At 33.9% G+C, this 13,363-nt stretch overlaps 1 protein-coding gene across 4 annotated transcripts in view; it reads right to left on the reverse strand.

Annotated features, from left to right (window-relative positions):
• LOC140439582 (uncharacterized) overlaps positions 1 to 13,363 on the reverse strand; it is a 74,391-nt gene that overhangs the window by 4,018 nt on the left and 57,010 nt on the right. For all 4 annotated transcript variants that reach the window (XM_072529588.1, XM_072529586.1, XM_072529587.1 and 1 more), the window contains exons 5-7: positions 10,139 to 10,263; positions 5,255 to 5,469; positions 3,086 to 3,214 (exon numbers count right to left, since the gene is read on the reverse strand). In XM_072529588.1, coding sequence (XP_072385689.1) covers positions 3,086 to 3,214; positions 5,255 to 5,469; positions 10,139 to 10,263 — 469 coding nt within the window. The remainder of the gene's footprint in view (positions 1 to 3,085; positions 3,215 to 5,254; positions 5,470 to 10,138; positions 10,264 to 13,363) is intronic.

Below are 13,363 nucleotides of genomic sequence, written 5' to 3' on the forward strand. Positions count from 1 at the left end.
AATGACGCTAGAACCGGAAACGCCAGAAATTACCACAAATGAAGAACTTAATATAAATGTACAGGAAGTTCGGAAAATACTTGAGAACCTGAAGAGCAGAAAAACAGCAGGTAAAGAAGGGATATCAAACGAATTACTAAAATATTGTGGAGCAGCAATGACAGAACAATTGACAACATTAATTAATAAAATTATAAAACACAATAAAATACCGGAAGAATGGAGAACGAGCTAATTCTACTACTTCAAAATAGAGATAAAAACAGCCAGAAAACTACAGAGGCGTAAACTTGTTAAAGACTACGCTAAAACTTACAACTAAAATTTTACAAGTGCTAATAAATCAGAGGATAAGTTTAGCAGATGAACAAGGGTTTCGTAGTGGAAGATCGTGTACAGATGCAATATTCGTTATAAAGCAAATTACTGAGAAATCACTAGAGTATAATAGACCAACATTTCTGTGTCTGATTGACCTAAAAAAAGCGTTTGACAGAGTAAGACTCAAAGATGTAATTCATCTTCTGTATAATAGAGAAGTTCCCCTAAATATTATAAAAACTATCGAAAACATCTACCAAAACAACAAAATGGAAGTCAGAATAGATAGACAACTTACAGAACCTATAGAAATAGGCAGTGCTCACGCTCTTCATATGACAATATCATCTCAGAAAACTAAAACAATAGTAGTCAGCAAAATACCTAGGAATTACACTGTCTAGCTATGGAGACCTGGACAAAGAAGTGAGAGATCAAGTTCAAAAAGCAAATAGACTGACAGGATGCCTTAATAACACTATATTGCGAAACAGACACATTAACACTGAGATGAAGTCAAGAATTTATAAAGCCAGTGTAATACAAATAATGACGTACGCCTCAGATACAAGACCCGACACAGCCACAACGCAAAGGCTACTGGAAACTGCAGAGATGAGAGTACTGAGAAGAATTACAGGAAATATGTTGAGAGATCGAAAGCGAAGTGAAGACATTAGAAGAAAATGTAACGTACAGTGTATAAATGAATAGACACATTGGAAAATAGAAAAAAAGAATGGATTAAACACATAAGCAGAATGGAGGAGACCCGTGTCGTCAAAATAGCTAGAGATAAGTCCAATCGGCAGAAGAAGTATCGGACGAACGAGCAAAAGATGGAGTGACAACGTTCCATAGAGGTATTAATCCGCCAATGAACAAGCAGAATTGCTTATAAAGAGGAAGAAAAAGAAGAAGAAGCTATAAGCAGAATATCCTGGCTTCATTATTCTTCTTCTTTATAAGCAATTCTGCATGTTCATTGGCGGATTAATACCTCTATGGAAAGTTGTCACTCCATCTTTTGCGCAGTCGTCCGATACTTCTTCTGCCGATTGGTGACTTATCTCTTGCTATTTTGATGACACGGGTCTCCCCCATTCTGCTTATGTAGTTATTCCATTCTTTTTTTCTATTTAGTGTGCATTCATTTATACACATTTTCTTCTAATGTCTTCTCATTTCTTTCTATCTCTTACCGTATTTCCTGTAATTTTTCTCAGTACTCTTATCTCTGCCGTTTCCAGTAGCATTTGTGTTGTGGCTGTATCGGGTCTTGTTTCTGAGGCATATCTCATTATTGGCCTTACACTAGCTTTATAAATTCTTCACTTTATCTCATTTTTAATGTGTCTGTTTCGCTACATAGTGTTATTACAGCATTTCGCCAGTCTATTTGCTTTTTGTAGTTGATCTCTCACTTCTCTGTCCAGGTCCCCATATCTAGACAGTGTAATTCCACGGTATTTTATTTCCATTACTTGTTCAATAGTGATGCCATCAATTTCTATTTTACATCTGGTTGGTTCTTTGCTGATTACTATTGTTTTAGTTTTCTGAGATGAGATTGTCACAGTAAATTCTTTTGCTCTTATGTTAAATCTGTGGACTAGTCTTTGCAGACTATCTTCATCTTGAGCTATAAATATTGCGTCGTCTGCGTAACAGTGTATTTTGATTTCTTTGTTTCCCATTCTGTATCCTTTGTTAACGCTTTTGATGATTTCATCCATGACTAAATTGAATAGCATAGGGCTCAATGAGTCCCCTGTCTTATTCCATTGCCTATTTCTATAGGTTCTGTAAATTTTCCATCTATTCTGACTCCCATTTTGTTGTTTTGGTAGATGTTTTCGATAGTTATTATAATATTTAGGAGAACTTCTCTATAATCATGGATTACATCTATGAGTCTTACTCTGCTTTCTGCTGAATGCTCTCTTTAAGTCAATCAGACACATAAATGCTGGCTTCATAACCTACGATAATAGTTTAACCACTACCGGACTTTTTAGGGCAGCAGTTAACAAATTCAAAATAGCCACGTTAGTGCCCAACATCCATAACGGATAGAAAAGATAAAAAGAAGAAAACGGACATGACCACAGGATCTAGAAATAGTGAGAAGACTCTAGAAGCGTTTGAAAGTTACCAAAATATTTTAAACTAAATCATTACTATATGAAGAACCCGACATGTTAACAACAGTTAAGTTGTATTGTAGTTTTAGCTGAATTAATGTTGTAGTTTCTAATTCCAGTGTGTTTTTCGACAAGCCCCACGCAAGATTTGGTGTCAGAAGTGGGATTCAATGCGTGATTAATTTAAAACGTTAAATCCAGTGATAGACGGCAAGTTCTTACTCCAACAAGTCTTCCATATTATCTGCGTTACAAGGTCTGATCAACCAAATACTATAAAATCAAAATAAAATGCAAGGAAATCGGAATAAAATACAAGCAGTGTCAAAATAAAATAGATGAAAAAATAGGAAAAATCAAGCATTTATTCTTGAACATTAAAGTCTTACACAAAGGTAGAGATGCAATATGTCATTAATAACAACACTACGCACCGGTGGACAGAGATGCAAATTGCTATTAGTGAGACCATTGCACAGCTACACACAGAGATTAAAATGATGCAAAATGCTACCGATGGAAACACTTGCACACAGATATACAAGATATCATTTCACATACCTAGTTGATTGAAGTAATTCGAGTACATAAAACTTGATTCAAGTAACAATTATACTTACTAGCAAATGACATTTCGCAAAAATCACAATTATAAGGCTTAATTCCAGTATGGGTTCTCATATGCACAACCAGTTTTGAGTTGATAGTGAAGCGTTTTCCACAAATATTACAAATGTGGGGTCTTTGCCCTGAAATAAATAAGAATATAAAGCGTGTGTACTAGAACAAGTATAATATATGTATCTAAATCTAGGTTTAAAGTAAATACATTTCTAAATTAAATGAATTGCTGATACCCGACTTATCTTGTATATGCTCTTCAATATCTGCAATTTAGTAGCATCCATCAACCAAAATCGCTACCGCTTTTTGTCAATATAGTAGTAAAACTTACGACTTTCAATGTTTATATACACTTTTATATAGTTTTTTTCACTTTCAAGTTTTCTTGATAGAAGGAAGTAAATGACAATGGAGATAGGCTCATAGAAGCTGAATGGAGATGGGAGCATATATACATAATGGATTTTACAAACATAAAGACATTCACACATATACGTTGACTCAGCCTACACTCCAGTAAAAATCGATAATATGCTACATTATATCTAGACAAACTTCCCGGCTACGTATGCACGATATCAGAGTTTATCTTGTAAAGACACGAACCTTTTTCCCATCAACAACACATTCTGAGAATCTATATAATAAATAAACTAATAATAAATAAACTAGAAAATAGAAAATTGTGAGAAAACTATGGTTTTTGTGAGAGGAGAGTGTAACAAAAATGTGCTAGTAGCAACAAGAATTTATCATCAGAAATTCCCTGACAGACGACAAACAAGAAAAAAAGCTTTTCAAAGAATGTAAATTAAGAAATAAATTAAAAAATACAGATATAATTCTGAATAACCAACTTGTAAACATATAGTGTAGACGCATAGTAAAATACATCAGTGATGGATTCGACCGTTACTTGATGGAAATTCATTTTATATAACAATAAAACAATGAAAACTTTGTTTTCACAATTTCCACAAAATTTATTATAATATTTTATCACTACACCTGTTTCGGCAGAGTGCCTTTCTCAAGTGATCTAACAATTTATACTGTTTAACGAAATAAGTTGAGGAGGGGAGAACTGTTTGTCTCAAGTTGGTCATTCAGAATTATGTCTGTGTTTTTTAATTTGTTAATTTCCATAGATTCTAATAAAGATAAGGCCTTTATTTTGGATGTGAAGAATTTGAAATTCGTCATTAAAGGAATGATTATGATCTAGAAGGTGAAGTGCGTATGTAGAATCTGTTTTCCTATTATTTGAAAGCCCTTTTATGTTCTGCTATACGTTTGTTAAAAGTTCTACCAGTTTGACCGATGTAAGTTTTTGGGCAGTCGCCACATTTAAGTTTGTATACACCACTGTGTAAGTGCTTTTTATTTTGGCTCTTCTTGTTTTTAATATATTTGCCTAAGTTGTTGTTTGTTCTAAAAGCTGGTGTTACTCCTTTTTTATGTGTTTGGCTATTTTTGTTGTTATTTTGACTGTATATGTAATCGAGCAGAAGGTACCTACTAGGTTTTTTCTCTGGTGGTGGAAATACTAATTTCAGGGCTTTCTTGTGTAGTTTTTGATTTCAAATTTTATTGTTTATTCGTTGTACCCATTGTTTACTGCTATTTGCTTAATAATATTTAATTCTGTCTCAAAGTTGTATTTTGACATCGGAATTTATATTAATCTACGTAACATTCTATGATAGGCTGCCAGTTTTGTTGTGTAGGATGGGATGATCATAGTCATTCTTTTAATGACGAATTTTAATTTAAATTCTTCACATAAAAAAAAGGCCTTAAGCAATCTTTATTAGAGTCTATGGAAATTAACAAATAAAAAACACAGACATAATTCTGAATGACCAACTTGGGACAAACAGTTCTCCCCTCCTCAACTTATTTCGTTAAACACTATAAATTGTAAACACATCCAAAAATAGATCACTTGAGAAAGGCACTCTGCCGAAACAGCTGTAGTGATAAAATATAATAAAGTTTGTGGAAGTTTTGAAAACAAAGTTTTCAGTGTTTTATTGTTTTAAAAAATACATCACTTGAGAAAGACAGTTGAACTATGATGTCAGTTATATACATACTACTGATAAACCATGTATATTAAAAAAAGTCTATAATACTACAAAAAATAATCGAGAACAAAGACTGACCTGCATGTTTCCGTATATGCTCATTGAGGTGTGATGATTGGCTGAACTTTTTATTACATATATTACAAACAAATTTTTTCTCCGCACTGTGGATCATTTTGTGCTTATGCAGTGAAGACGGTAGAGCAAAATTTCTTCCACATATATCGCAACTCAAAGGTCTCTCTCCTGTATGCAGTCTCACGTGAGTGGCTAAAAGTTTATTGTGCCGATATCTAAAAATATATTTTAAAGATTTTGAAATTTTTCATCTGATTATTATATACATATGGTAAATAACGTAGTTATGGTGTTAGATGATACGTTTATTTGAAACACTAACTTTACACTCTTACAATATTACTTATGCTACATGTAATTAGTACTTAATTGACGTTGCAGCTAGACTACTTCATAATTACCAATACGTGGTATATATACGAGGGTTGTGTTTTGTCACCCACTCTTTTTAATCTGTACTCTGAAGAAATCTTTAGGGAGGCTTTGGATGACAGACAAGAGGGAGTAAGACCAGGTGGAGAAGTAATCAACAATATTAGATACGCTGACGATACAGCCATTCTTGCAGAAAATTTACAAGATCTCCAAACATTACTAAATCTAGTCAGTGAAGCAAGTTATCGGAGAGGCCTAAAAATCAACATTTCAAAGACCAAGTGGATGGCAGTTGGAAAGATCAATATAGATCAAGGTCTGATTTCTCTTAATGGAGAGGAGATCGAAAGGGTAAATCATTTCAAATACCTTGGCAGCTGGTTAAATGTAAATTGTGACTCTGATTAAGAGATAATAACCAGGATCGAAATATCACGTAAGGCTTTTATGACCTGGAAACCAGTTTTATGCAATAGAAACCTGTCGATGAATATTCGTAAGAAGGTCCTGAAATGTTATGTGTGGTCCATCCTATTGTATGGTTGTGAGACATGGACGTTAAAAACCACAATGCTAAACAAGTTAGAAGCATTCGAATTGTGGTGCTATAGACGAATCCTAAAGATATCGTGGGTTTCGCACACTTCCAATGAAGATGTTCTTAAAATGATCAATTCAGAACGTCTGCTCATAAACACCATAACGAGGAGAAAAACAGAATACTTCGGCCATATAATTAGAGGACCTAAATACCATCTACTTCGCCTTATAATACAAGGAAAAGTGGAAGGAAAGAGGTGGATTGGTCGAAAGAAACTTTCATGGCTGCGTAATATTAGACAATGGTGTGGTTCCACAGTAGAAGAATTATTTCGCGCAGCAGCCGACAGAGAAAGGTTTCAGGAAATTGTAAACATGATGACGGCCAACGTCTGAATACGGACACGGCACCCAAAGAAGAAGGTATATCGACTTGCCATCTTGACGTTAGTTTAGTTCTGAGGTCTGAGATAATAATTGTCGTCCTTGCTATATCAGCAGTCGTTCACAAGTGGGTCGAGTTTATTTTGTCAGCCGACGACAACAAGTTCGCACTTCAACATTCTGATGACTTGCACATTCCGACCGACGCTGCTTCTTGTGTATGCTCTCAATTTGATTTATTAAAAACATATTTTATGTAAACAAATGCGAAATGTGTTACACGTTTCTTTTAACTTATTCTTTATATGAATTGTAATATTTTAGGGATAATACCACGTACATAAGACGTTAAAAAGGCAAAACCAATCCAGAAAATTTTAAAAATCTATGAATAATGCAAGCAAATAGTTTAAACCAAGGCTCAGAATATGTAAAAATAAGTAGGGACATCTACTCAATACAAGAGAGGACGTATTAGATAGGTGGGTGGAACATTATAAAGAGCTACTTTCCACCGAAATTGAAGATGGAAATCCACTATCTTCAGAAGCAAGAAACAATACACCATTATAATTTAATTTGGCTAAGAAGTACGGGAAACAATAAAACATCGAAAAAATAGCAAAACTCCTGGAAGTGGCCTGCAGAACGTATTAAATATAAGGATGATAGTCTTACTAATCAGATACATAAAATAAGATCTTGGAACGAGGAACAAATCCCGGAAGAGTGATGTACTGGAATTGTTTGTCCGTTACACAAAAAGGTGATCAATTGGAATGCAGAAACTAAATGTGTATAACACAGTATTCAAAATATTTTCGAGTATCTTGCATAGTCGCCTAAGTGCGTATTCAGAGGAACTTCTTGGCGAATTTCAAAGTGGTTTTAGGTCTGGTCGATCTACAACGGACCAGATTTTTGTGCTGAGGCAGAAACTGGTAAAAACCAAAGAATTCAAATTGATACCTACCACCTCTCCCTAGATTTTAAATCAGCCAATGACAGTGTGCTACGAAGTACATTGTATGAAGCCATGAACGAATTCTATATTCCTAATAAACTAATACGACTGGTAGAACTAATAAGAATCCCAATCGGCAATAAGCAATGGGGGTTCCTATTTAAAATTCAAAGTTGGAGTGGGGTGGGAGTCGTATTTGCTGTGATTTGATAGATTTTTGAAAAATATTGAGCAAGTGTTTTTTAGTTTTTCATTTGAAAGTGTATTTCTCGAGATATGGACCGTTTACATAATTTTCCGAGGGTATCAGGATAAAACGTTTTTTTTTTTCCAATTATAGAGCCATCTATCAACAATTGGGAAAGATATCTCGAATAAACATTACTAATTTTTGCATAAGGAATTCAAATCTGCAATAAAAAATGAGGTAATATTACTTCCAGTGTTAAAGAGCACTCCCATATATATATATATATATATATATATATATATATATATATATATATATATATTTCCTATAAAGGTTTACAGGTTCCTATTTAAGATTTTAAAGTTGCCCCCACCACATCCCTAGGGGTCGGGTGAAGATCGTGTTTGGTGTCATTTGATAGATTTTTGAAAAATATTGATCACGTGTTTTTAAAGTTTTGGATTTGATGTAAATTTCGCGAAATAATCGACCGTTCCGCTTCTTTTGGCACGACCTATATATTAATAATCAATTAATTGCCCAAAGAACCCATCATCCTGTTGTATATTATGGCATTAAAAAAAATGAAAAAAAAAACAGCACAAGTCAAAAGTGATGAATACTGACCCGTAGTGTAAAACTGGTTCGTGACAACACCAGTGCCCGACTTATTTGGATGACATACCTAGTCAAGATAAATGACATACATAAAGCATTGACCTCAACGACAAATATGTTCCAAATCTACGGCAAATGACACTTGTTTAATCCAGATTTTTGATCCAGAGATCCAGAGATTTGACCCTTACAAATTATACGAACAAGCTGAATTTCAAGCTTAGAATGTCAATTTTGAGACCCCAAAAAGACGCAAAAAAGTTAACCACTTTTAGCCCCGGGTTCCCCCTAAAACGCCCCATTGCGTGAGGGGGGGGGTGGAACGCACGCGAAATCAATTTTAAATAAAATTTTTATCAACTCAACGGTAAAAATTCGATATCTTTTGATCTGAATGAATTTGTGAATAGTACATCCATCTTATGCAATTTTTTTATTTTGCCGCAAATGAAGTAAGTTTTTATAAAGTGTATACATACGCATTCCCACCACAAGGTCCCCTTCCATCGATGTGCGCTAGAGGAGATGGAAGGCGTTCGACCTTATAAAACAGTAGCCGCCGCACGAGAAAGGCAAGTTCCGTCAGAGTATTGATCTGATAACAACTCCACTGGCCCCTGGGGTATTGACTGAAGGTCACCGTACTGTAACTGAGTACTGATCAGTCACCGTACGTTTCTCGCCGGAGCGAGTGTGATTGGCCCGTTCCATCTCTATTCCTTCAATCTGCATAGTTGACGATGTCAGAAAATGGGAAATAGGAGTTAGTGTAGCCTCGTGAGGAACAGCTAAAGATAGGGGTTGCTACAATTATTTTTACAATGAAAATAGAAGGAAAACGAGGACTAGGAAGGACAAGGATTTCCTGGTATGTGGTTCAACACAACAACTACAAATCTTTTCAGAGCAGCAGTGTGCAAAGTACAGATTGCCGTGATGGTCGCCAACATCCGAAACGGATAGGCACTACAGGAAGAAAAAGAAGTAGCCTACTGGGATAATATTCCGGGCTAAAGATAAACAAAAAGGTTATTATAACCTTCTCGCTATGCAAAAGTTTTCTTTGGGCTTCAGAAAACGGAACTCATGAGTAATCACTGGCATTCTCACTTAATGTTGCTCACTCAGATCTCTAATATCTGTAAAATGGGCAAAGTGAACAGAGCAACATGGATATTTTACGAAAATGCAGAGAAAATGCCAAATATATTGTCTGCCACTACAGGCAATTTTTCGCTAATTGTTTAGAGCATTATCTTTCATAGAAGCCCAGATCTGTTGGACTGAAGATAGAGAAAGGCATCCACAAAAGATCTTACAGATCACAGCGTGGAAACATACCCACATTCTACCTTTCAGATACCTTGTGAAAAAAGGTAGAATGTGGAGTGAAACACTGTCATAAACTAATCAGAAGAAATTGAAGAAGAAGACGATAATCATTCCAGCAGGAAGGGAAAGCTTTGATGATGATTTGAAGCTAATTTCTTGCAGCATTTTTACATTAACTAATATTTTTTAGAATTAAATCCAGCAATAACTAGAAATATTAATGTTTCATATTTTCATTGCCATTCGAAACATCAAAAATATAATATCTTTAGGTATAATTGTGGTTTATTCCAAAAAAACACAGTGTTTAATTCCATATTTTAAATTTCCTTAGTGAAGGCTTCGAAAAATTTTACAAACAATTCAGTTTCAATTTCAAGGTTAAAATGGTATTCTCAAAGTATTTGCTTGCCAATAAAATGTAATTCTTTGGACGTGACTCTAAATTTCCAAAGATATTTAATTTTCACATCCTGCCTACCTTTTCCCACATATATTGCATCCAAACTTTTTTTCTATTTCTACCTCAGGACCGGTCTCAATAAAGTGAATTTCTTTCAAATGTCTTTTTAAGTATTTAGAATCTGGAAAATCTCGATCACATATCTAAAAATAAATAAAAAAAAACATGTACATGTTACAAACCTTAGTAAATTATTTATTTAAACTTTGATCAAATAAAAGGCATATATCGAGCACAGTTTAATTTAATCTTGCCCAAGTACTTTCGATCCCTAGATCATCTTCAGGGGCATTTCGTCAATTGCGGCCTATCCGACAAGAATAAAATGTAATATTCATAAACATATAATTGTACAACACACTACACTACACAAGGACAAACAAACACTTATAATATATATATATATATATATATATATATATCAAACCATACCATATCATACACTATATATATATATATATATATATATATATATATATATATATATATATATATATATATATATATATTGTTATGATGTTTTGTTTGTGAATGATGAGCAATGAGTATTTTTTAATAATATAGGGTTTTTATCGCGGTTCTCAAAGAATTAGTTTGTAAGTAGTTTGTAAATTATCTTTATTATATCTATTATGAAATACACATATATATATATATATATATCTAACCTAGCCAATGTAAATTTAAAATAAACTATCTTTAAATTGAAATTCTTATGAAACTAATTAAATTCTATAGAAAATGTAAAATTTAAACAAACTATCTTCAAAATTGAAATTGTTATGACACTAACTAAATTATATTAACACATTTTTGTACCTTTCTGTCACTGAATGCCTAAATGAACTGTTTTCCACTGTATAGATTATAATCACCATTCAATGTCTTCTTCGCAGCTTCGGTTATCCTTGTTTTTGTGAAATTACTTTTTCCAATTATCAGCTTCCACCAATTTAAGATATTTTTCTTCACCAGCATTTATAAACCACCAAGCAAACCAGCAAACAGCATTTATATTGATTCTTCTTTTCTATATCCCAATATCCAATCACCAAATATATTATTTAATTTTATTATTCAATTAATACTTCTTCCATTATCCAATCATCATAACATAATTTTTAATCTTCAATAATATTTTCTTTATACTGTTTCTTAATCTTGATTTAACTCACTATATTGAACAATTATAACTGATTGACTGACTCTAACTAACTTTCATACTAAAAAACTGGCCATCATAGTAACTGTAACTCATAACTGATTGACTAGCTGAATGGACTTTTACTATAAATTTCTGACTGACTTCTTGAATCCAAATCACCGGGTATTTATATCTTTTTGGATGTTCCAGAATCATCTAGCAAGAAATCCTGTTCGATTTGTTCCATTAAACACATGTCTGAATTTTCTGGAAACAGTATATGTTCGATCCACAGACATAACCATTATTCGAGAATGTTCGACCGTAAACAAAGGTCAAATTCTGTAATCTGGAGAATTCTTTAATTTTCTGTTGATAATTTTGTTGACATTTAGGCTTTTCAGATCAGAATAAACACTTAAATCAGTAACTATATATAAATTAAACATTTTAAACTAACATTATTATTATAACCCCACTTTATATTCCTAATTATGAATTTCTATCTGTCACTTTAAAGAGTATGTATATCTGTCTGTCACTCAAATGTATAGTTGGTTGCCTAGTCACATGGCTCACTTAAATATATCTACCACATTATAATTACTAAAATACAACTTTTTACAATTATTATATGCTAATTTCTTAAAAATGCCCTCACATAAATATATTTTTATAAAATTCTCTAGTATATAACTTAAAATAACCAAATACTTTTTATATCTAATATTATCTAGTATATAATTTATAAATTATTTTCTTTAAACACCAAACATCTCAATATATATATATATATATATATATATATATATATATATATATATATATATATATCAAACCTAGAGCTAAGATTAATACTATTATAAAAATTAATATCAAACTCACCAGTCTTCCGGGTTGAACCGCGTCGATATCCATTGGGCCGAGCTTTCGACATCCTCTCTGATGTCTTCTTCAGGGCTTCCGAGGTCTCAGTCTCCCAAGCCCCCAGACACTAATACACTCACTAGTCCTCAGAAGCCCTGAAGAAGACATCAGAGAGGGTGTCGAAAGCTCGGCCCAATGGATATCGACGCGGTTCAACCAGGAAGACTGGTGAGTTTAATATTAATTTTTATAATAGTATTAATCTTAGCTCTAGGTTTGATTGTAATAACCGCGGAAATCTTTCCGAGCATATGACTTTTAAAGAAAGTTGTGAGTTTTATTTTTCTACATTGGCTCCCAACTGGGTAGTTATATTGTTGCCCATTGGCACCTATCGTTTCTAATGGGTCGTTCAAAGGTTACACAACAATAATGTAACACATAACAAATTTTGTAACTTTTTAAAAGTTTTTAGCAATATATTTAGTTTCTTGACCACTTTACAACAACCACAACCTTAGACAAAATTCAATAGGTCTGTCTCAGATCAATACTCCAAGACCAGGTACGGAACGAAGAAGAAGAAGCGTTGGCCTTCGGTCAACATCCTAGGGTCAATGGAGTTGTTATCAGATCAAGACTCTGACGGAACTCCGGACGGTTGGCCTCCAGTTAAAACCCAGGGGCTCGGTGAAGTTCCCACTAGATCAGCACTCTAGCGGAACTCAGTTCTCTCTTGTGGCGTACGCTGTTTTATATATCGTAGGTTTTCCATCTCCTCTAGCGCGCGTCGATGAAAGAGGACCTTGTGGTGGGAGTACGTGTGTACGGAGCGCTGACGGGACGGAGGCGATGCACATCGTTACAAGCTCAAACAAAAATCAAGCAGCTAGGGAAAACTTAACTCTTAAAATGGATGATGTGAAAGGCCATAGACAGACCATAAAGGAAAAATTAGAAATATATATACAAGATAAAATCGGAGAAGACCAGGCAGGTTTCACAGCGGGGAAAGCATGCTTAGATCACATTTACACGGTCGAACAACTAATAGAAAAAAGAATGGCCAAACATAGATCCGTCCATCTGGCTTTTGTTGATCTTAAGAAGGCATATGACTCAATACCTAGAACCAAGCTATGAGAAGCAATGGAAGACATCGAAGTTCCACGAAGATTAATAAACGCGGTAAAAGCACTCTACAAGAATAACGAAGTAGCTATCAAAACGGG

The sequence above is a fragment of the Diabrotica undecimpunctata genome, chromosome 4 (assembly GCF_040954645.1).
Source record: "Diabrotica undecimpunctata isolate CICGRU chromosome 4, icDiaUnde3, whole genome shotgun sequence".
In the NCBI taxonomy this organism is placed as follows: domain Eukaryota; kingdom Metazoa; phylum Arthropoda; class Insecta; order Coleoptera; family Chrysomelidae; genus Diabrotica; species Diabrotica undecimpunctata.